Source organism: Ranitomeya variabilis, chromosome 7 (assembly GCF_051348905.1).
Source record: "Ranitomeya variabilis isolate aRanVar5 chromosome 7, aRanVar5.hap1, whole genome shotgun sequence".
Taxonomy (NCBI): domain Eukaryota; kingdom Metazoa; phylum Chordata; class Amphibia; order Anura; family Dendrobatidae; genus Ranitomeya; species Ranitomeya variabilis.
Genome location: NC_135238.1, coordinates 206154022 through 206179693, shown reverse-complemented (window position 1 = coordinate 206179693; position 25672 = coordinate 206154022). Strand labels below are relative to the sequence as shown.

The following is a 25672-nucleotide window of genomic DNA, read 5'->3' as shown; positions in this document are numbered from 1 at the left end:
AAATCCCTGTGTGCAGCTGATGCCAAAGATGGTCAACAAGGAGGCGCTGTATCCAATGGCATCAGCCTGGGAAACACTGCAAAAGCCAGGCAGCTGACAAGCCATTAACACTTCGCAGCCCACGCTAGAGCTCTGCAGGTAAACAAAGCTCCAATGACAAGTGGTAATGGAGAGGCAGGTATGTGGTGCATCCTCCTCACAGATGTGTCCTGCATGGCTGATCACTGCTGAATCCATTGACAATGCAAAGACAAAGGGTTGGAATGAAATGCACAGGAGTGAATGGGATGACGGCATTGTTTGGGGGATCTTATTACCTCTTGGCCCATAGACCCTGTAGATAGGAAGTTATTGAGTGGATTTTGGCTTTGCATGCTTGTGTTGCTCTGTGCCATAGATAATGATGGAGGGAGGTGAATTTATCCTAAGGCTGACAGCTCCCAGCTAATCCCAGTAGTGGATGAGAGGAGGCATCGATGGTAATAGGTTTGCCGTCGTATCTTCCATCCGTGGGCTTTATTTACAATAACACAACCGCAGATGGCGGCACAGGAGGCTGCGGCTGCCCACACAATAGCATTTGATTGTGGTGGTTATCCCTATGACATGCGGTAATCTGCAGGATGGGGGGTGGGGAGTATTATTTTGGGAAATAGTTGGGTAAATACAAGATGCTGTTGAGTGATGTCTTCTGCTGATTGAAGCTTAACCCATTAGGAAGAAACTCCTCGAGGCTGAATCCGATTATTCTGTAGGCTTCATAAACAAGGGCGGTAATGTATCCGGAATATACTGTATCACACGTGTCTTTGTACTCCGAGGCATTGCTACTGTGTAACCTTGTAACATATACACTTCCACACAATGGTTCCTCCTTCACTGGCGTTCACCGATATATCCTGGTGTTAAGTGTCACAGATAAAAGTTTGTGTATTGCCATTCCCTTTATAGTGACTTTTCTTCCTTGTCCTATTATTTTACAGCCATGTCACAAAGGGATCTTGAAGATTACTGCCTTTTATACAACGACCCGACCCACCATGTTGATTTCCTTGACTCGTTTAGGACATTTTATAAAGAAGGCCTATTCACCGATGTCACCTTGATGAGCTCCTCCGGTAAGATCTTCCAGTGCCATAAGGCTGCTTTGGCCGCGTGTAGCCACTACTTTAAGGTGATGTTTACAGCTGATATGAAGGAAAAGTCCAACAATCAGATCAAGTTGTCTGGTATTGATCACTCCATCTTGGAAGCGTTACTGAACTATACATACACCGCACAGATCAAGATCACAACCAAGAATGTCCAATGCCTTCTGCAAGCTGCAGACCAGCTCCACTTCGTCTCGGTCAAAGAGGCTTGTGAACAGTTCCTGGTGCGACATCTGGATGTGGACAACTGTTTAGGAATGCATTCTTTTGCTGAATTTCATGTGTGTCCGGCTTTGGAAAAGGAATCTAGAAGAATCATTGTTTCCAGGTTTCAAGAAGTTTGGACTCAAGATGAGTTTGTGGACATTGGTTTTGAGAAGCTGCTCTACGTCTTCTCCCAGAAGAACCTCAACGTGTGGACAATTGAGGCTCTTCTCCAACCTCTGATCAGATGGATTGCTCACGATTCCAGGACTCGGCTTCAACGTATTTATGAACTACTGAACTGTATTAAAGTTGATGTAGATGAAAATTATCTCAGGACCTCTTTGGAGCTGCACAAGAAGCACTTACTCAACGAAAATAAGATCCAGTCTTTGCTCTATTATGCTTTAAGGACCAAATCACAAGACATGCCCAAAAGATCAACAGCTAATATGTTTGTAGTTGGTGGCTACTACTGGCATCCCTTATCCGAAGTGCACATCTGGGATCCTGAAAGCAACCACTGGATCCAGGGGGCAGACATGCCTGATCACACCAGAGAGAGCTACAGTGCTACCAGTCTCGGACCCCACATATATATCACTGGTGGATACAGGACAGATAACATTGAGGCACTGAACACCGTGTGGATTTATAATACCGAGAGCGATGAATGGACGGAGGGATGTCCTATGCTCCACGCAAGGTACTACCACTGCTCCGTCACCCTGGGTGGTTGCGTTTATGCTTTAGGTGGTTACAGAAAAGGTGCTCCTGCCCAAGAAGCGGAATTTTATGATCCATTAAAAAAGGCTTGGTTTTCCATTGCAAACATGATTAAAGGTAAGTTCATGTGCACACAGTATTGTAGAGCATTCAGAACAAAAAAAGCGAAAAATCATCCATCTTGATATTTCATCTGTATGTTATGTGCAGTGTCGGACTGGAGTGCCAAGGGCCCACCAGTAAACAACTCCAGGGCCCCACTTTTCAACTACATATAAATGTGACATTATCCTCAATCATAAATCTATATACCAATGACCTGGGTAGATTGATTAATGGATAAGATGCCGCCTCTGTCTGTACATAGTGATCGAAATATATTGTGCCAAGTACTGCTCATGGTGGCCCACCAGAGGATTCTCCTGTTCTCCTGTGGGCCAGTCCAAGCATGATTATGTGTGTACCCATTTTTTTTTTAATCCTGGGTAAGAGAGGGCACCAGCCTATGTAAAGGGATCAACCAAATAAAAATAAAATAAACAGACGGATGCAAAAAAGGATCATGTAAAATAATTAATGATTCGCACTAAGCACTTTCTTATTTAATTACCTTCACCAACTTTTTGCTATTGGTCTCCTACAGTATGTGATTGTATAATAGGGTAGAATTAAAATTAAACGTTATCATTAGTGTTGAGCGATACCTTCCGATATCGGAAAGTATCGGTATCGGAAAGTATCGGCCGATACCGTCAAAGTATCGGATCTAATCCGATACCGATACCCGATCCCAATGCAAGTCAATGGGACGAAAATATCGGAATTAAAATAAACCCTTTATACACTTGTAGGTTCATTCTACATGAAGGAAAACAACTAAGAATAATGTAGGATGTATTGGGGGACGTGGCGGAGATATTAAAGGCACAGAGGTTTAGCCCAATGTAATAGAATAGCAGGATTTTGCGTTTTTTTTTATGACGTTCGGCGTTAGAAAGAATTTGACTATGTTATTTTTTTTTTTAATGTCAGATATTGATGTTTCACTGCTTCCACGCCCTTCACCTTTTTTTTTACTTCTCCCACGCTTTCTTCTTAATTATCCTCATCATCAGCTTCTTTGACATCAACTTCTTCACCTTATTCATCTTCTTCTTCATCTTCTACCTATTATTTTTTGGGTTACATTGTTCATATTGTTTTTAGTTTACTATTATCTTCATCATATTCTACTTCTTCATCATATTCTTATTTGTGACAGGCATTCCCGTAGTTGTTATCTATAAAAGTTTGAAGATTACACCTTCCGTTCTGCCTGTCACAAAACAGTTACATTTGTCCGCGTTCAGTTTGGCCTGCAGCATCAGGCTTTATCCAGGGGCACCACGAGGAGGAACGGACTCACCCCCATACACTGCTTAGTCTTCTTCTGCTTATAATTTACATAATATTTTTTGCTCTGATATTTTGTGTTATGCTTAATGTCCTTCTGCTCTTTGTTCTGCAGCCTCTTGTTCTTCTGCTTCTCGGTCTTCCAGGTCGTCGTCGTCTCCAGGGTCGTCGTCTCCGGGGTCGTCGTCATCGGGGTGGTCTCCGGGGTCGTCGTCATCGGGGTGGTCTTCAGGGTCATCGTCTCCAGGGTCGTCGTCATCACGGTGGTTGTCGTCTCTGGTGTCGTCGTCATCTTAGGGGTGGTCTTCCGGGTCATCGTGTTTAGTCTCTTGAACTTGGAAATGTAGCAGAAGGTACAAGAAGGCTGAGAAAATGCCGAGAACCAGCTGATGGAACTGGAACTCGGATGGCTACCCGAAGGTCCAAGAGCCAATGGAACGACCGAGGACCAGCTGACGTTACTGGAACCCGGTTACTAAGCAGGAGGTACCTGTGCTGAAAGCACTACCAAGGACCACCTGACGTTGGTGGAACTCAGATACCCAGAGGGAGGCACCTAAGCCAAAGGCTCTGCCCGGAACCAGCTGACGGTACTGGAACCAGGATGGGGAGCAGAAGGTACAAGAGCAAAAGACACTGCCGAGAACCAGCTGACGGTGCTGGAACCCGGATGGGTAGCCGAAGGTCCAAGAGCCAATGGAACTACCGAGGACCAGCTGACGTTACTGGAACCCGGTTACTAAGCAGGAGGTACCCGTGCCTGAAAGCACTACCAAGGACCACCTGACGTTGGTGGAACTCGGATACTAAAGGGAGGCACCTAAGCCAAAGGCTCTGCCCGGAACCAGCTGACGGTACTGGAACCAGGATGGGGAGCAGAAGGTCCAAGAGCAAGTGTCTGCGTGGCTTTTGCAGGACACGTTGCCGGCTGCACAGCAGGGGAACAGCTGGCGGTGCTGGACCCCACTGACACATTGGCTGGTGTTTTTCTCTGTGCAGCTAGCACATCTGGGCCCCAACTGGCGGTTTGTTAGAGCCCAGGGTCAGCAGGAGGAGGAGGAGCAGGAGCAGGGGGAGGGGAGTGTAGGCCGAAGCCTGCACTGGCGGCAGCTTTGGGTCTGTTGTGTCTGCGTGGCGGTCGCAGGACACGTTGCCGGCTACACAGCAGGGGAACAGCTGGCGGTGCTGGACCCCACTGACACATTGGCGAGGTGTTTGGCTCTGTGCAGCCAGCACTTCCGGACAGCAACTAGCGGTGTTGGAGCCCGGGCTCTGCAGGTGGAGCAGAGTGTAGGCCGAAGCCTAATTGAACCAATTTTAAAGGTAACCTTTAACCCCCCCTCAGGGGTTACAAAGTAGAAGAGCCACAGCTTATGCAGCAGTAGTGCTGCACAAGACAAAGGTTGCTCTTTTAATTTCGCTCCTTGCACACGCTGAATGAAACACGTATAACATTTAGCCCTTTATACAGTCAAACTGTGTTGGAGGCGCGAGTTCCCTTTGTAATGAGACGCAGCACAGATGTCAAGAATCCCACCTTGGTGCTGGGTGCAGCCTCCTGAGCGTTGTTATTTGCTGTACAGGAGTCTGCGCTGTCGTGTTATCCCCTGGCCTAGCGCTGTTAGCGCTGCCCATCTTCTGACATCATTTAATGTCGGCCGGTGCGGTTCGCGATGACCATGAATCCCAGCCCCGCAGTGTCTTAACATTGTAAAAACACTGCGGGGCTGGGATTCAGGGCCTGGCGCAGCACATATGTTGGCCTCTCACACTCGGGTCCTTACACCCGCTTCAGACTGTGCGGCGTCATCTGATCCCTTATCGCATGCCACGGCCATGAAGCCGCACAGTCCGAAGAAGGCGGAAGGAGAGGAGGGACAGGCGAACTGATGCACTGATCCTGCCCATCAATCACACCCTCGCAGTCCCAATAAATAAGACACCGAGGGGCGTTGTGTGGGTCAGGGCGGCCGCAGAGGCGCAGCCAGCCAAACAATGATGCCAGAAGACGGGCAGCGCTACCAAGGGGGTTGCAGCGTGTCATTACAAAGGAAAGTCACACCACCGGGACGGTTAAATGGTCACATAGAGGACACATTGCAGACGTGTTTTCAGTTCCACATGTGCGAGGAGAATACGTTTCTGAGCCACCTTGCACACATGCAGCATTACCGCTGTACAAGGTGGCTGGATAACGTAAAAACGCCTGGGGGAGGGGGGACAGGTTCCCTTCAATTTCAGTTCTTGTGTCTGCGTGGCTTTTGCAGGACACGTTGCCGGCTGCACAGCAGGGGAACAGCTGGCGGTGCTGGACCCCACTGACACATTGGCTGGTGTTTTTCTCTGTGCAGCTAGCACATCTGGGCCCCAACTGGCGGTTTGTTAGAGCCCAGGGTCAGCAGGAGGAGGAGGAGCAGGAGCAGGGGGAGGGGAGTGTAGGCCGAAGCCTGCACTGGCGGCAGCTTTGGGTCTGTTGTGTCTGCGTGGCGGTCGCAGGACACGTTGCCGGCTACACAGCAGGGGAACAGCTGGCGGTGCTGGACCCCACTGACACATTGGCGAGGTGTTTGGCTCTGTGCAGCCAGCACTTCCGGACAGCAACTAGCGGTGTTGGAGCCCGGGCTCTGCAGGGGGAGCAGAGTGTAGGCCGAAGCCTACTTGAACCAATTTCAAAGGTAACCTTTAACCCCCCCTCAGGGGTTAGAAAGTAGAAGAGCCACAGCTTATGCAGCAGTAGTGCTGCACAAGTCAAAGGTTGCTCTTTTAATTTCGCTCCTTGCACACGCTGAATGAAACACGTATAACATTTAGCCCTTTATACAGTCAAACTGTGTTGGAGGCGCGAGTTCCCTTTGTAATGAGACGCAGCACAGATGTCAAGAATCCCACCTTGGTGCTGGGTGCAGCCTCCTGAGCGTTGTTATTTGCTGTACAGGAGTCTGCGCTGTCGTGTTATCCCCTGGCCTAGCGCTGTTAGCGCTGCCCATCTTCTGACATCATTTAATGTCGGCCGGTGCGGTTCGCGATGACCATGAATCCCAGCCCCGCAGTGTCTTAACATTGTAAAAACACTGCGGGGCTGGGATTCAGGGCCTGGCGCAGCACATATGTTGGCCTCTCACACTCGGGTCCTTACACCCGCTTCAGACTGTGCGGCGTCATCTGATCCCTTATCGCATGCCACGGCCATGAAGCCGCACAGTCCGAAGAAGGCGGAAGGAGAGGAGGGACAGGCGAACTGATGCACTGATCCTGCCCATCAATCACACCCTCGCAGTCCCAATAAATAAGACACCGAGGGGCGTTGTGTGGGTCAGGGCGGCCGCAGAGGCGCAGCCAGCCAAACAATGATGCCAGAAGACGGGCAGCGCTACCAAGGGGGTTGCAGCGTGTCATTACAAAGGAAAGTCACACCACCGGGACGGTTAAATGGTCACACAGAGGACACATTGCAGACGTGTTTTCAGTTCCACATGTGCGAGGAGAATACGTTTCTGAGCCACCTTGCACACATGCAGCATTACCGCTGTACAAGGTGGCTGGATAACGTAAAAACGCCTGGGGGAGGGGGGACAGGTTCCCTTCAATTTCAGTTCTTGTGTCTGCGTGGCTTTTGCAGGACACGATGCCGGCTGCACAGCAGGGGAACAGCTGGCGGTGCTGGACCCCACTGACACATTGGCTGGTGTTTTTCTCTGTGCAGCTAGCAGTACCGGGCCCCAACTGGCGGTGTTGGAGCCCGGGGTCAGCAGGAGGAGGAGATGGAGCAGAGTGTAGGCCGAAGCCTGCACTGGCGGCAGCTTTTGGGTCTGTTGTGCCTGCGTGGCAGTTGCAGGACACGATGCCGGCTGCACAGCAGGGGAACAGCTGGCGGTGCTGAACCCCACTGACACATTGGCTGGTGTTTTTCTCTGTGCAGCTAGCAGTACCGGGCCCCAACTGGCGGTGTTAGAGCCCAGGGTCAGTAGGAGGAGCAGGGGGAGCGGAGTGTAGGCCGAAGCCTGCACTCGAGCAAGTTGAAAGGAAACCTTTAACCCCCCCCCCCCCAGGCGTTTGTAGCTGAAAGAGCCATTGTGTACAGCACTAATGCTGGAAAAGGTAAACTTAGCTCTTTTAATTATGCTCCTTGCACATGCGGAACCTAACAGTTATGAAATGTGTCCCCTCACAGCGTAAAACCGTCCGGTAGGTGGAACTTTCCTTTGTCGTGTGACGCAGCACAGCCATCATTTTTACCCCCTTGGCGCCGTGCGCCGCCTCCTCAGCGTTGTTTGAATCTGTCCCGGAGCCTGCGCTGTTAGGTTAGCCCTTGGCCATGCACACATGTTGCGGTGCCCGTCTTCTGACATCATTTGGTGTCAGGCTGGCTGCGCCTGTGCGGGTGCGCTGGCCGAGATCCCGCCTCGCAGTGTCGTCTAATGTAATCCCACCGCGGGCCTGTGATCCGTGCCCGTGCGCAGTGCATATCCTCGCCTCTCACTCCCCTCCCTACGGCTTTTTCAGACTGTGCGGTGTCACGGCCGTGGCATGCTATTAGGGACCAGCTGACATCGCACAGTCTGAAGAAGCCGTAGGGAGGGGAGTGAGAGGCGAGGATATGCACTGCGCACGGGCACGGATCACAGGCCCGCGGTGGGATTACATTAGACGACACTGCGAGGCGGGATCTCGGCCAGCGCACCCGCACAGGCGCAGCCAGCCTGACACCAAATGATGTCAGAAGACGGGCACCGCAACATGTGTGCATGGCCAAGGGCTAACCTAACAGCGCAGGCTCCGGGACAGATTCAAACAACGCTGAGGAGGCGGCGCACGGCGCCAAGGGGGTAAAAATGATGGCTGTGCTGCGTCACACGACAAAGGAAAGTTCCACCTACCGGACGGTTTTACGCTGTGAGGGGACACATTTCATAACTGTTAGGTTCCGCATGTGCAAGGAGCACCACGAAAAGAGGCACTTTTTCCCTTTGCATCATTACTGCTGCACAAGGTGGCTCCTTCAGTAACAAACGCCTGGGGGGGGGGGGGGGGACAGGTTCCCTTAAAGTAAACTTGTTGTGACTGCGTGGCGGTCGCAGTACACGTTGCCGTATACACAGCAGGGGAACAGCTGGCGGTGCTGAACCCCACTAACACATTGGCGAGGTGTTTGGCTCTGTGCGTACAGCACTTCTGGACGGCAACTGGCGGTGTTGGAGCCCAGGGACAGGTGGAGGAGGAGGAGGAGGTTGGAGGAGGTAGGAGGGATTGCCACACACACAGCAGGGGAACAGCTGACGTTACTGAACCCCAATAACAGAGGAGGGACTGTTGACTGTGCGTACAGCACTTCTGGACGGCAACTGGCGGTGTTGGAGCCCAGGGACAGGTGGAGGAGGAGGAGGAGGTTGGAGGAGGTTGGAGGAGGTAGGAGGGATTGCCACACACACAGCAGGGGAACAGCTGACGTTACTGAACCCCAATAACAGAGGAGGGACTGTTGACTGTGCGTACAGCACTTCTGGACGGCAACTGGCGGTGTTGGAGCCCAGGGACAGGTGGAGGAGGAGGAGGAGGTTGGAGGAGGTTGGAGGAGGTAGGAGGGATTGCCACACACACAGCAGGGGAACAGCTGACGTTACTGAACCCCAATAACAGAGGAGGGACTGTTGACTGTGCGTACAGCACTTCTGGACGGCAACTGGCGGTGTTGGAGCCCAGGGACAGGTGGAGGAGGAGGAGGAGGTTGGAGGAGGTTGGAGGAGGTAGGAGGGATTGCCACACACACAGCAGGGGAACAGCTGACGTTACTGAACCCCAATAACAGAGGAGGGACTGTTGACTGTGCGTACAGCACTTCTGGACGGCAACTGGCGGTGTTGGAGCCCAGGGACAGGTGGAGGAGGAGGAGGAGGTTGGAGGAGGTTGGAGGAGGTAGGAGGGATTGCCACACACACAGCAGGGGAACAGCTGACGTTACTGAACCCCAATAACAGAGGAGGGACTGTTGACTGTGCGTACAGCACTTCTGGACGGCAACTGGCGGTGTTGGAGCCCAGGGACAGGTGGAGGAGGAGGAGGAGGTTGGAGGAGGTTGGAGGAGGTAGGAGGGATTGCCACACACACAGCAGGGGAACAGCTGACGTTACTGAACCCCAATAACAGAGGAGGGACTGTTGACTGTGCGTACAGCACTTCTGGACGGCAACTGGCGGTGTTGGAGCCCAGGGACAGGTGGAGGAGGAGGAGGAGGTTGGAGGAGGTTGGAGGAGGTAGGAGGGATTGCCACACACACAGCAGGGGAACAGCTGACGTTACTGAACCCCAATAACAGAGGAGGGACTGTTGACTGTGCGTACAGCACTTCTGGACGGCAACTGGCGGTGTTGGAGCCCAGGGACAGGTGGAGGAGGAGGAGGAGGTTGGAGGAGGTAGGAGGGATTGCCACACACACAGCAGGGGAACAGCTGACGTTACTGAACCCCAATAACAGAGGAGGGACTGTTGACTGTGCGTACAGCACTTCTGGACGGCAACTGGCGGTGTTGGAGCCCAGGGACAGGTGGAAAAGCAGAGGAACACAATGTAGGCCGAAGCCTGAGAAAGTCGAAAGGGAACCTTTAACCCCCCCCCAAGGCGTTTGTAGCTGAAAGAGCCAGCTTGTGCAGCACAAAAGATGCAAAAGGAAAAGGTGGCTCTTTTCATCATGCTCCTTGCACACGCAGAACTAAACACTTATAAAATGTGTCCCCTGCAACCGTAAAACCGTCCCGGAGGTGGGACTTTCCTTCGTAATGTGACGCAGCACAGCCGTCATTCCTACCCCCCCGGCGCCGCGCACCGGCTCCTCAGCGTTGTTTTATTCCGTCCCGGAGCCTGCGCTGTTATGTTATCCCGTGGCCAGGCACACTTAGCGCTGCCCATCTTCTGACATCATTTGGTGTCAGGCTGGCTGCGCCTGTGCGGCCGCGCTGGCAGAGAGCCCGCCTCGCAGTGTCTTCTGATTTAATCCCACTGGGGGCCTGGGATCCATGGCCATGCGCAGTGCATATCCTCGCCTCTCACTCCCCTCCCTACGGCTTCTTAAGACTGTGCGGTGTCACGGCCGTGGCATGCTATTAGGGACCAGCTGACACCGAACAGTCTGAAGAAGCCATAGGGAAATGAGTGAGAGGTGGAGGTTCAGATATGCACTGCGCATGTCCATGGATCCCAGGCCCCCAGTGGGATTAAATCAGAAGACACTGCGAGGCGGGCTCTCTGCCAGCGCGGCCGCACAGGCGCAGCCATCCTGACACCAAATGATGCCAGAAGACGGGCAGCGCTAAGTGTGCCTGGCCACGGGATAACATAACAGCGCAGGCTCCGGGACGGAATAAAACAACGCTGAGGAGCCGGTGCGCGGCGCCGGGGGGGTAGGAATGACGGCTGTGCTGCGTCACATTACGAAGGAAAGTCCCACCTCCGGGACGGTTTTACGGTTGCAGGGGACACATTTTATAAGTGTTAAGTTCTGCGTGTGCAAGGAGCTAAACAAAAATAGCTACCTTTTCCTTGTGCAGCATTACTGCTGCACAAGGTGGCTCTTTCAGTAACAAACGCCTTGGGGGGGGGGGACAGATTCCCTTACATTTCAGTTGTTGTGTCAGCGTGGCGGTCGCATGACACATTGCCGGCTACACAGCTGGGGATCAGCTGACGTTACTGAAACCCAATAACACTGGGTCGTATGTTTTGACTGTGCAGACGGCACTTCTGAGCCTCAACTGGCGGTGTTAGAGCACAGGAATTTAAGTTCAGGTGGTAGAAAGATGAACACAACAGGAGACCTGGATAACGTATACAGTGACCTAATTATTTAATCAGGAGGAGGAGTGGCAAATTCCTGCGAGATCCAGGCCTTGTTCATTTTCAGGAAAGTAAGCCGGTCAACGTTATCGGAGGATAGTCGCATGCGACGGTCAGTTAGTACACCACCTGCAGCACTAAAGACACGTTCCGATAATACACTGGCCGCAGGGCAAGACAGCACCTCCAATGCATACTGGCTTAGCTCTGGCCATGTATCCAGCTTTGAGACCCAAAACTTGAAAGGGGAAGAGCCGTCTGGGAGTACAGCAAGAGGGCAAGACATGTAGTCTGTCACCATCTGACGGAACCGTTGTCTCCTGCTGACTGGAGCCGTCTGTGATGGTGTAGACTTTTGTGGGGGGCACAGAAAACTGTGCCACAGTTGGGCCATACTGGTCTTGCCTTGGGCAGAGGCACTGCTTCTGCTCCCTCTTTGTGCAGAGCCTCCACCACTGCCTGGACGCACTGAGCTGCTTTGGAATGCACTAGCAGCACTTCTCTCAGTTGGAATGGAGAAGATGATGGAATTGACCAGTGTGTCTTGGTACTCCCGCATTTTTCGCTCACGGTTCAACGGTGTGATGAGGCTTTCTACGTTGTCCCGGTAGCGAGGATCGAGGAGGGTGAACACCCAATAATCAGACATGTTGAGAATGTGGGCGATGCGGCGGTCGTTTCTCAGGCACTGCAGCATGTAATCCACCATGTGCTGCAGACTGCCAACTGCCCAAGAAACGCTGTCCCCTGCTGGAGGCGTGATCTCTGCCCGCTCGTCATCACCCCACCCTCGCTGTACACACTGAGTACTGGACAATTCGGTAACTCCCTCCTCTGGACGGACGTCTTCCTCCTCCATTGACTCCTCCTCATCCTCCTCACAAACTGTCCCCTGCCTAAGCGTTTGTGAGGAACCACGTGGCGCTGACTGTCCAGAAGATGATGGAAATGGTGAATCCTCATCCTCCACCTCTTCCACAACATCATCCCTTAGCGCTTGCAGTGATTTTTCAAGCAGGCAGATAAGGGGGACAGTCATGCTGACTAGTGCATCATCTGCACTCGCCATCCGCGTGGAATAATCAAAGGGACGCAAAACCTGGCAGACGTCATTCATAGTGGCCCACTCTGTGGTTGTGAAGTCTGTACGGCGCTGAGTGCGACTTCTTTGCGCCTGAAGCAGCTGGTACTCCATTACAGCTTGCTGCTGCTCACACAACCGCTCCAACATATGTAACGTGGAATTCCACCTGGTAGGTAGGTCACATATGATGCGATGTTCCGGCAGGCGGTGTCGGCGCTGCAGAGCCGCAATGCGCGCTTTTGCCGTGCTGGAACGCCGCAAGTGAGCACACTCTAGGCGGACCTTGTGCAGCAGTGCATCAAGATCCGGATAGTCCCTCAAAAAGCTCTGCACGACCAAATTGAGCACATGTGCCAGACATGGGATGTGAGTGAGGTTGCCGAGGCCCAGAGCTGCCACCAGATTTCGGCCATTATCACACACTACCATGCCTGGCTGTAGATTCGCTGGCACAAACCACACATCGCTCTCCTGCTTGATGGCATTCCAGAGCTCCTGCGCTGTGTGGCTACGATTCCCCCCAAAAATTAATTTCAACACGGCCTGTTGACGTTTGGCCACGGCTGTGCTCATGTCGGTCGTAACAGGTACACGTTCATCACGGGTCCATGTGGAGGTGGACTGTGACGGCTCCTGCAGCGATGATTCTGAGGAACTGGTGTAAGAGGAGGAGTCAATGCGTACAGAATGGATTCCTGCAATCCTTGGAGTGGGCAGGACACGTCCTGCGCCACTCGCACGGTCTGTACCCGGCTCAATGACATTAATCCAATGGGCAGTGAGGGAAAGGTATCGCCCCTGTCCATGTTGACTGGTCCACGCATCGGTGGTGAGGTGGACCTTGCTACTGACGGCGTTCAGTAGCGCGTGTTTTATGTGTCCCTCCACATGCTTGTGCAGGGCAGGGACGGCTTGCCTGCTGAAGTAAAAGCGGCTGGGCACATTGTACTGTGGGACTGCCAATGACATCAAGTCACGGAAGCTGTCAGTCTCCACCAGCCTGAATGACAGCATTTCCAGTGACAGAAGTTTGGCAATGCCTGCAGTCAGAGCCTGTGCTCGTGGGTGGTTTGACGAGAAAGGCCGCCTTTTCTCCCATGCCTGTACTACCGATGGCTGTAGACTGGGCTGGGAGTGTGTGGATGACTGGGAAAGTGGTGCTGCGGGTGGAATTACAGCGGGTCTCTGGACAACAGGGCCAGAGGTTCTTCCACGGCGATCCTGGGAGGAAGCCGAACCAGCTGCGTGTGAGCTAGAGGAAGAGGCAACACGAGCTGAAGAGGTGGTAGCTGCCGCTGTTGGTTGGCCTACCTCTTCAGTGTGTTTTTCTAACAACGCCGGGTGCCTGGTGCGCACATGTTTCCACATGTTGGAGGTATTGAGGCTGCTGACATTTCGACCTCTTTTGACTTTTTGATGACACACGTTGCATCTGACATAGCAAATGTCATCTGCAACTGTGTCAAAAAAGGACCAGGCACTGCAAGTCTTGGGAGCGCCCTTTTTGGCTTTTGGAAGAGACATGCTCCTAACGGGTGCCAAAGCGGAGGCTGCAGGATCCGCAGTCTTCCCCCTCCCTCTCCCTCTTTGGGCCGTACGGGGAATCTCTTCCTCAGAGCTGCTCCCACCACCTTCCTGTCCCTCACGCCAAGATGGGTCGAGGACCTCATCATCTACACTACCCTCTGCCCCCAACTGCTCCTCCTGGGTAGTCTCAGCAGCAGAGCACGCACCAGTAAGTGGCACCTGAGTGTCATCATCAGCTGATGCGGCCTGCGAGGTGGTGACCGGAGCCACTGGCCCACCCGCCTCTTCAGAGGAAGACAGAAAAAGCTGTTGGGCATCACTGCACCCTGCCTCTTCTTCCATTTCTCCAATGCTGCTTGGCTGGCCCCCTGTTTCCAATCCAAGAGATTCAGAGAACAGAAGTAGAGACGGCTCCTGTCCTGGGCTCTCTGTCTGCCTGGGCAATTTGGCAGGTGGTGAAGAGACAGATGGCTGCTCTCCAGTGCTCTGTGTCTGAGAGGATGTGGCACTAATGGAAGTTGATGCATTAGCTGCCATCCATCCGACAACGGCTTCAATTTGTTCTTCACGCAGCAGCGGTGTACGGCGCTCTGACACAAAGCTGCGCATGAACGACTGTTGCCTGGTGAAAGTGGGTGCTGATGAGTCACCGGTGCCCGTAGCAGGCACAGAATCCCCACGTCCCCTCCCTGCTCCGCGCCCACGCCCACGCCCACGTGCCTTACTCACTGCCTTCTTCATCTTGGTTGACTGATAAAGATAAGCAGAAAAGTACTAACGGCTTTGTGTGCTTATTCCTGAGCAACTCCTCCTAACAGGTATAAGAAACACTAATTTTCTAAAGTGTGGACTAGACTTTAATATGAGCTAATGTGGCCTACACAAATGTAAAGTGGTGTAACTGGTGTGTTTGGTGAACTTTATTATTTATTTCTTTTTTGGGGGCTGAACTGACAACAGAGAGAGCTGCAGTCACACTGAGACCGTGCAGACAGCCGTAAACGGCGCTGCAAGGCCCAAAAACCCTCCTCTACGTTATCCTATGTAGTGTTTTTCCACAAATTAGCTGGAGACGGGTGGAAAGACACTAATAGGATTTTTTTAAATTAATTAGCAGCAGACTACACTACTTGAAAAAAAATTAAAATTGATTTGGCGGTATGACGCAGTGAACAACCCTGAGCTGCAGACAACCAGGCTACGGCTGCTCACAGACTACAGGGCGAGCTGCAGTCACACGGAGACCGTGCAGACAGCCGTAAACGGCGCTGCAAGGCCCAAAAACCCTCCTCTACGTTATCCTATGTAGTGTTTTTCCACAAGTTAGCTGGAGACGGGTGGAAAGACACTAATAGGATTTTTTTAAATAAATTAGCAGCAGACTACACTACTTGAAAAAAAAAAAAAAAAAAAAAGAACAGTATGAGGCAATGAACCACCCTCCCTGAACTGAATGCAACCAGCTATGGATGGCCTATGTGGCTGCACTCAGACTAGAGAGTGGGCTGCACTCACATACACACACACACAGACCCTGCAGATCGCTGTGAAAACAGCGCTACAAGGCAAAAGCAAGGTGAATAGTAGGTGAACACAGCGGTTGCTAAATTAGCCTTTGGAAAGCACAAAGAAGCAAATCGCTATCTCTAAACTGTCCCTCAGTCAGCAAACAGCGTCCTGTCACTAACTGAATTCACAGCAGAGTGATCGGAAAATGGCGCCAGCGACTTTTAAACTGCATCATGACATCATTTCAGCAGCCAATCACAGCCTTGCCAGTAGTTTCATGCCCTCCATGCTAAACAGGATGTGCCCACACTTGGAATCATTCTCATTGGCTGAGTTTCTGAATTTTGAATCTTGGAACTTCCGATTCCGGTATCCGATACGCGGCAAGTATCGGAATCCCGGTATCGGAATTCCGATACCGCAAGTATCGGCCGATACCCGATACTTGCGGTATCGGAATGCTCAACACTAGTTATCATGGGTTTATGTGATAATAGACATTCGGCTTTTTGAGCGTTTTTAATGTTTCTTTTTTCCTGCACAATAAATATTAATTATCTTAGGTGATCCCTTTTTGCATACTTCTTTTCTTTATTTTCAGGCATTTTTTTTTATAATCCGTGTGACATTCACATACCTCCCAACTTTAGGGGAAGGGAAAGAGGGACAAAGTCATAGCGCGCCGCGGCAAATTTTAGGCCACACCCATTTCACAACTAGCCACGCCCCAACCACACCCATTTAGCACTTCTGATCACAATGTTTCGTTAACAATAATTATGAACAAAAAAATATGGCCACACACGACGCTCCATACTGTACAATGGCCATTGGCCACATTATGCTCCATACTGTATAATGGCCCCACATGATGCTGCGTACAGTATACTTGCCCCACGTGATGGTCCATACAGTATAATGGCGCCACATGATGCTTTGTACAGTATAATGGCCCCACACGATGCTGGGTATAGTATAATGGCCACACAATGCTGGGTACAGTATAATGGCCCCACACAATGCTGGGTGCAGTATAATGGCCACACATGGTTACCCCACCCCCATCATTGCCTTCTCCATCAGTACACACAAACACCTTTCACCGCGCTCCCTCGCAGCAGCCGGCAGCTTCCACTCCCACGGCGCTGAATGGTGTCATCCAGCTGCGCCGCTGACTGCTGTATCCAGCATTACAGCTCAGTCCCCATAGAATGTAATACAGCACAGCCCCATAGAATATAATGCTGCACAGCCCCCATAGAATGTAACGCAGGCAGGTGGCAGCCCCCATAGAATGTAACGCAGGCAGGTGGCAGCCCCCATAGAATGTAACGCAGGCAGGTGGCAGCCCCCATAGAATGTAACGCAGGCAGGTGGCAGCCCCCATAGAATGTAAGGGGTGCTGCACCAGGTTGGTGGAGAATCCGATGGATGGGTACCAGGGGGAGAGTGGGAGCGGGGTGCGCGCACCATGGGGAGACAAAGTTTAGTTTGTCAGTCCTCCTATGCTGTCAGAGTCTCTGCTGTAACCGCAGCAGGGCAGCGCTGCATGGAGAGGGGGAGAGACACATACATTCACTTACAGTCTGGAGATCCGCTCGCTGCTCCCGCGGTCACACAGACACGGAGTGTCTCACAACTCTGCCCCCGTGCCAGAAACCAGTCCGGGTGCTGCCGCTCTGTCCTCAGAGTCCGCCCACGTCTATAGTTGAGGAGGAAGCCGGAGGCGGGCGGTGAGGCAACTCAAGGGGGCGTGGCTACAACGCAGTCCCAGGGAACGGAACGAACAGCGGGTACTAATCGGGCTCTCTCTACGTCCCGGAAGTGGGCGGGGCTTCACCGGCGGCCGCAAATTCGGGATTTTAAATGCCCGAAGCGGGACAGCGGGACCCCGGTGCCAAAGCGGGACTGTCACGCTGAAATCGGGACGGTTGGGAGGTATGCATTCATTTTTTAAGTTAAAAAAAAGACATTCAGTTTACTGTGTCACTTCTACACTGGATTTACGTAACACAGATGCCATGTAGATAAAGTCTTTTAGTGACTCATGTTAGCCGCAGTATACTTTTATTACGGCACTCTTAATCGCCATTTTTTCCAGCTTTGGTTATGCTAACACACCACTGTGACTGTCATACTGGTCGTGTTAATGGTTAATAAGGTTAGGTTCACACCACATTTGGACAATACTGTTGAAATATTAAAAAAAAAAAAAAAATGAATGCAATCACTCAAGGGGTTGTTCACCACACAGACAACCCTTTCTCAATTACTGTATTCCCTCATGTAAAATAAAAACAGCCTGTGCTGGCGCCGGTCCAGAGATGTCGGTGATGGGTCTCCCGTGACATTGTTATGACAAATAACTGACATCCTGAACAAGTCAAAAAGCAGCAGCAGTTCTCACTTCTTCTGGATGTCAGTTTCATCCAAAGGAAGTGAGAGTGAAGCGGACCATTAGCGGCCTCTGATTGGCTGCAGGGCTCACGTGACATAACGTCACGCAAACCACGGACAACCCAACGCTGACACTGCTGTAAAGGCGCTGGCATTGGAGATGAGTACAGGCTGTTTTTAATTTACATTGAGAAATATAGTAATTGAGAAAGGGTTGTCAGAGTAGTGGACATCCCCTTTAAAGTTATAAGTGTCACCATAGGTGATTTTTTTTTCAGACTATGGCATCATACACAGCACACACATACAAAATGGATTCCTGCTCTCCTGTTTCTATGTAGCACATGTTCAAAAGCAGCAGCACCATGGAGGAAATTATTCATCAGAACTGAGCAGTGTAGCTGTGAATCCTGCAATGAAGCGAGCTACATCACGTTCAAGAAGCTTGAATTGATCTATCGGTCTCTTTCTTTTTGCCTATTCTTTGACTGTGCTACCACTCCCATCTGCACAGACGTTAAAGGGAATCTGTCCCCCTCCATTAGGTATATGACCTATTAACATGGGCATACAGGTGATAGAAATGTTACACTAGTCCTACCTGTATGCCTCATATTAATCCTCTTGTTGCTAAGAAATGTTATATTCTTTCTTTATGTTAATGATTTCTTCCAGGCTCTGGAGTGTGCGGTGTCTGTAAGAAATCACTGCCTCCTGTCCTCATTGTAATACTACCCCCCTCCCATCAGCGTCCGTTATGGCCCCAGAAGCCTGCGCCCTGCACTCCCTCAGAAATACATACCTCATCCTCCCTTCTGTGGGTGCTGCATTCAGGGATCTTCTGCTCAGAAGCCGGCAAATTCTGCTCCAGTGACCCCCGGTGTGCGCTCCGATAAGATGTTCTCCTCAGTTCGTCCCTGCATGGTCATTGACATGTACATGTGGTTGCTAGCAATGACTGTGCAGGGAAGAAGTGGGGAGAGCATATTATCGGCGCGCACACCAGAGGTCACAATGACTCGCCCGCGCCTGTACAGAAGATCCCTGAATGCAGCCCCACAGAAGGGAGGATGAGGTATGTATTTCTGAGGGGGCACGGGGTGCAGGCACAGGATTCTGGGGATGTAACTGATGTGCATGGGAGGGGGTTGTATTACAATAAGGACAGGAGGCAGGGATTTCTTACAGACACCGCACGCCCTGGACCCTGGAAGAAATCATTAACATAAAGACAGAATATAACATTTCCCAGCAACAAAACCATTAATATGAGACATACAGGTAGGATTAGTGTAACGTTTCTATTACCTGTATGCCCATATTAATAGGTAAAATATGTCCCGGGGGGGAGGGGAATGAAAGTGACAGATTCCCTTTAATAGGCAGTTATAACCTAATCCCCTAGGGAACAGGCACACACACACACACATAAGGGATTCCTGTTCTCCTGTTTCTATGGAGCACATGTTCAAAAGCAACAGCAGCATGGAGGACATTATTCAGCAGTACTGAGCAGTGTAGCTGTGAATCCTGCAATGAAACATGCTAAATCACATTCAAGAAGCTTGAGTAGATCTATCAGTCTCTTTTTGCCTGTGCTTTCACTGTCTTCTCTCCCAGACTTTAATACACAGTTACAATTTAATCCCCTAGTGAACTGGGGAGATCCTCCTATTATTTTCTTTGCCAAAAAAACAGAGTAGCAATTTTTCAATGTAAATAATGAGTTTAGGAGGGAGGAGAAAAAGTGGCACATAAGTGGAGAAAGAAGCAAACTTCTCTGATAAGATACAGCGCCTTGCAAAAGTATTCGGCCAACTGGAACTTTTCAACCTTTTCCCACATATCATGCTTCAGACATAAAGATACCAAATGTAACTTTTTGTTGAAGAATCAACAACAAGTGGAACACAATTGTGAAGTTGAACGAAATTTATTGGTTATTTTAAATTTTTGTGGAAATTCAAAAACTGAAAAATGGGGCGTGCAATATTATTCGACCCCTTTAACTTAATACTTTGTTGCACCACCTTTTGCTGCGATTACAGCTACAAGTCGCTTGGGGTATGTCTATCAGTTTTGTACATCAAGAGACTGAAATTCTTGCCCATTCCTCCTTGGCAAACAGCTCGAGCTCAGTGAGGTTTGATGGAGATCGTTTGTGAACAGCAGTTTTCAGCTCTTTCCACAGATTCTCGATTGGATTGAGGTCTGGACTCTGACTTGGCCATTCTAACACCTGGATACGTTTATTTGTGAACCATTCCATTGTAGATTTTGTTTTATGTTTGGGATCAATGTCTTGCAGACTCCAACAGGTTTTCTTCAAGAATGGTCCTGTATTTGGCTCCATCCATCTTCCCATCCATTTTAACCATCTTCCCTGTCCCTGCTGAAGAAAAGCAGGCCCAAACCATGATGCTGCCACCACGTTTGACAGTGGGGATGGTGTGTTCAGGGTGATGAGCTGTGTTGCCTTTACACCAAACATATCGTTTGGCATTGTTACCAAAAAGTTCAATTTTGGATTCATCTGATCATAGCACCTTCTTCCACATGTTTGGTGTGTCTCCCGATAAATTTCGTTCAACTTCACAATTGTGTTCCACTTGTTGATTCTTCACCAAAAATGTACATTTGGTATCTTTATGTTTGAAGCATGATATGTGGGAAAAGGTTGATTTTTGCAAAGTTTAATGAAAAAACAGTAACTATTTAACAGCCTGTTATATGCAATGAGGCTGACAGATGGAAGCGCAATCACTTCATTGTTAATATTTGACTGTAACGAGCCACTAATACAAAACAAAATGTATGAAACCTGTGTGATAAGGTATTGGTAAAGAGGTACAATTTTTCTCTTGCATAATTTGTTTATAAACAGTTGCAGATTTTTACATTTTGTCTTTTTTTAATCCAGATTTTTCACTGAAAAACACATACTCTTCCGTGCAGATTTATTTATTATGATATGTGATCCCTATGATAGGTGTTGGGAACGCTACCGCCTGTGTGCTGCGCGAGGTGATCTACGTCAGCGGAGGGCATTATGGATACAGAGGAAGTTGTACTTACGATAAAATTCAGAGCTTCCAATCTGATATTAATGAATGGAGCATCTTATCAGTCTGTCCACATCCAGGTAAAGAGAACATTTTACTCCTGGGGATATGTCATAATAAATAATACTGCCGTATTTACCTGCACAAAGACATGCAAACCAGAAAAAAACTCACCGATGTAAATGAATCCTTGCATGACCAGTAGTTGGTGAGGTTGGTATGAAAAAAAAAAAGATTAACAAAGTGCATCCAATCCTATCTCTGCCAGAAAATCCATTTTAAAGCGGATCAGTCACTAAATTTCAGGATACAAACTGCATACTTTATTCAGATCTGTCACACCTGATGAGGCCAGTGTACTTACTTTGAAAAGATATGTGAAAGTGGCTGTGTAATTATCGAATTGAGACAATGTCATTTTCATATAAGGCAGGGAACCTGTCACAAATACAGCCAGTCTGACGTGGATTTTCAATGCCTATGACAGAAGCCAAAGTCAAGTATGAGACTGGATCGGTTTTGTGCATTCACACCGGGGACTTTTTGACCCCCGTTTTTGCAATGTGTAGGGGTTAAGTGGCTGACTTTCTAGCAATCACAGTTTTATCACCTATTCTACGATATCTCAGGTTTTCAAAAAATATTATTTAGCTCTACAGCCGCAGGTAGGATAGAAAAATACGAAAATACGATTTTTTTGGAGGGCACCACCCGTATAAAAAGGGATCAACCTCTACGTACCAATAGTAGACCACAAAAATGAAGAAAAAGGGGTACATATAAGTTCGCTCATCACTAGTATGTATTAAATAGTGATCACCTTGAAATATTTCATATTTGACAAAAATAAAAAACATTTAAATGTTTTTCTAACCTTTTGTTTTTTGCTTAAAAAAGAGAAAAAGTTAAATACTTAAGAATTGTAATCTGGGTATTTGACGGAGTTGTTCGCATTGCTGATTTTTATAAGACGCTCTTATCAAAATTGGACACGTCTCAACAATCAATTCTTGGTCCCTTTCACTATTGCAGATATGAGTGCTATCCAGAAAAAGAAAAATTATGTGTCTCTGAAAATTCCGGCACAAACCAATTTTATTTTATTTTTTTCAGATTTTTTTAAATTGGCAAAATAAACATGCAAGTTTGGTATTGCCATAATCATACTGACTCAGAGAATCATGTAGTCAGGTCATTTTTATTTTTTTTTTTACCAGTGAACGCTGGAAAATCAAAGCTATGTTGGAAAAAGTCAGTAATAGAAATTTGCCGTCCAGTGAATGGTTAAATTTGATGTATAGCATGATAATATTTTACCTATGGAAATGTCTTTGTGTCTTCCCCAGAGTATGGGCTGTGCTCCATCACACTGCACAATAAGCTTTACCTGGTCGGAGGACAGACTACGACCACTGACTGCTACGATCTTGACAGCGATCAGTGGGTGGAGCTGGCGCCAACCATGGAGCGGAGGATGGAGTGTGGCGCAGTCGTCATGAATGGATTTCTATACATCACCGGCGGCTACTCCTGGTCTAAAGGCACCTACCTGCAGAGCATCGAGAAGTACAACCCCGAGGCCGATAAGTGGGAGCTACTGGGAAACCTTCCCAGCCCCATGCGGTCCCACGGGTGCGTCTGTGTCTATAACGTATAGGAACATGCAGTGTCCTGTTACATTACTGTATTATTTAGGACGTCGGCTCAGGTACATGGGGTTCAACTTTTTATAGATTATTAGTCAAATATACCAAGTGGCATTATGTCATCCTGGCGCCTTGCATCAAATTTTTGCATTTTGCCAAACTCGCCCACATTAACTGCCTGAACAGTTTTGGTCGCTCACAAGTCAGCCGTGCACGTAGAGGTTTCCATTATTTAGATGATCAATAAAGGATGAAACATTTGGCAAATTGAATTCTATTTGCATGGTAAAAACCCTCCAAAAAATAAAACGCCTTTCTTTAATGACATCCACAATATTTATGTATTTTAGACACTTTCTTCACCTTCTCAGACAATGGGGGGGTGACGCAACAGAAAAGTGGGGTGGCCTAATTATATACACTGCCTAATTCTTAGCCCCAATTCGTTCCTGATATCCATCGTACATGTACAGTGCAAGTTGGGAGCGGGTGTATGGTGCGGGCTCACAAGCTGAGCCCGCACCACACAAGTCAAATGGCTGCGTGTCACAGCCATTCTTGCTGTGTCTGCTGAGGGTCTGTTATAGACCACCATGCCTGCTATCACAAAGCTCCGTTGAAACCTAGCCTGTTGCATGGGCTTCAAAGGAGACCGTGATGTTTACTATATACAGCAATATTTTTTGCCTTTAGATTGCTCAAAGATCATAAAAATTAGCACTAAATAAAAAGGCCCACGTCTCTGGAACCGTATGGCAGATTTAAGAAAAACTTGATGCTTCATTCATTTTTTTCTTTACAGCATTTAGATTGGATTTTTTTTATGCTGCGATGCCAAATGTACTTTTCTTATATTTTTTTTAAGATTGTGAAAAAGGGGTGATCAAAACCTATGTGATTTTTTAAAATTACTTTTTAAAATTTTTTTTTAGCCACATCCTTAGAGGACTTGAACTTGCGATCATTTGATCACTTGTACTATATACTGTTGTACTTTACAGTATTGTCACCTGCCCCATATGGAGTGCTCCATAAGGCCACCCCCAACGTAAAAGTACGTCCTATGTCGGGAAGCTGATAATTTGGTACTTAGGAATTTATTTAGAATTCCTTTTTTTTTTCTCTCTCTGTTTTTGGAGCACAACTTTCAATTAAAAATGTGATTTTTTTAATGTTTAATATTAAATCAATGGCATGTTAGCAAGTTATATGGAATAAAATATTACTGTAACTGAAAGAGAACTTGTTACTTACTCAAAAAATCTGCATGAAATACCTTGGAAAAAAATCCCTGAGCTCCCCCGATTCTGCTGCTCTTTTCTATTTTGCAATGCAACGTTCCATTGCAGAAATATTCACATTTGTTTCTTTTGGAGCGCAGTATGTGAAATCTCTACTTGTAGTTCAACTGGATGTTTCTTCAGTCTTCTCTGGGGGTGTGCGCTTTAATCTTTTCCTCCTAGATGCAACCAATCATAACACATCAGTGCGATTGGCTGTGTGTGGGAGTCAGATGTGAAAGCGCACGCCCCAGAGGAGACTCTGAAGAAACTTCCAGTTGCACTACAAGCAGAGATTTCACATACTGCACTCCAAAGGCAACAAATGTAAAAATCTCTGCATTGGAGCGAGCCAGGTCAAAATGGAAAAGAGCTGCAGAATCAGGGGAAATCATGCATTTTTACAAGGTATACAGTTTGTTTGTTTTTAGCAAGTGACAAAACCTTTTTAAAGCACAAATGTTTTTGCTATAATTTTTTTTCTTTGTATGAGTAGCTGTACATATTGAAATGACATGTATATATGTATTCATTTTTTAATGTTGCTCTTTGTCATTATAAATGACGATCTAATAAAAGATCAAATGCATAAAGTGGTAATGTGGGGAACCTAATCAAATAATTGGTACCTGCTCCATCAATAATCGACTTTTAGGCCACGGGTCACTGCTCTGCTACAACTGCGCTTGGACACTGAAAGAAGACTCTGATGATAGGTCTATCTTTCTAGAATTTAAGAAAGTATAGATTTTTTTGGGGAGGGAGACGATCATTTTTACTTTTAAACTGGTGCGCACTTTCATTTTTTGGGGGCACTCGGGGCATTAATAATTGCCTCTAAGAGGGCACTTAGGCATTATTACTTTTTGGGGCTCCAATGCGGTATTATTACTTTTTGAGGGGTACTCAATACACTGATCTTTGTTAAGGGGGCACTGGGGCCATTGTGACTTTATGAAGGGGCTTGCTTTGTAATTTTACTTTATAAAGGGAAAGGCCGGGAATTATAACCTTCAATGGGGCACAGCACACAGAGGACTTCCATCATCTCTTTGCATAAGATGTGTCCATCTGTGAAACAGAATGTGGCTCCCAAGTTAAGAAAGGTTGGGGACCCCTGCCCTAGATTACTGCTCTTTAACCTGTGGCTTTCTAGAACTACAACTTGTAGCTTGCCTTGATAGCCACCGATTAGTTATGCTAGGAATTGTGGCCACCCTGGGGAGAGATGGTTTTGCAAATCCGATGCAGTGGCAGGAGATCATTGCTGGGGACTATAGATGAGGGCTGCGGCGCCAAGTTGTAGTTTTACAGTCACTTGTGGGGAACCAAGAGCTGGAGAGCACGGGTACAGCGGCGCGCTATGAGTTGTAACCGTACAACTTGGGGGCTTGTAGTTTTGTGAAACATCTGGAGAGATACGGTTTGGGGACCAGTATTGGAGACCATAGATGGAGGCATCCAAACTACGGGGGACTCGAACATATCAAGAGTGCTGAAGACTCGGTTAGGCTATGTTCACACTTGCGTTGCTCCGAGGGTCTCCTACCTCCCTCCTCGCCGCAGGTCCCGGATCCAAGATGGCTGCGGCATCCTGGTCCTGCAGGGAGGGAGGTGGCTTACCGAGTGCCTGCTCAGAGCAGGCGCTGGTAAGCCTGCAGCCCTGCACAGCAGATCGCAGATCTGGCAGAGTGCTGTGCACACTGTCAGATCAATGATCTGTAATGTCCCCCCCTGGGACAAAGTAAAAAAGTTAAAAAAAAAATCCCCACGTGTGTAAAAAAAAAATAAAAAAAATATCCTAAATAAAGAAAAAAAAATATATATATTATTCCCATAAATACATTTCTTTAGCTAAATAAAATTA

The 25672-nt window shown here is 48.6% G+C and overlaps 1 protein-coding gene across 2 annotated transcripts; it reads left to right on the top strand.

Annotated features, from left to right (window-relative positions):
- KLHL23 (kelch like family member 23) lies at positions 1-24402 on the top strand. 2 transcript variants are annotated; one of them, XM_077272750.1, is made up of 4 exons: positions 1-138; positions 984-2198; positions 20807-20959; positions 22226-24402. In XM_077272750.1, exons 2-4 carry the CDS (start codon positions 986-988, stop codon positions 22534-22536), a joined length of 1677 nt encoding a protein of 558 aa, XP_077128865.1. In that variant the 5' UTR covers positions 1-138; positions 984-985; the 3' UTR covers positions 22537-24402. The 2 variants fall into 2 exon arrangements, with proteins under 2 accessions (XP_077128865.1, XP_077128864.1); XM_077272749.1 differs by having other exon boundaries at positions 8-178; positions 22226-24396.
- The last annotated feature ends 1270 nt before the right edge of the window (positions 24403-25672 follow it).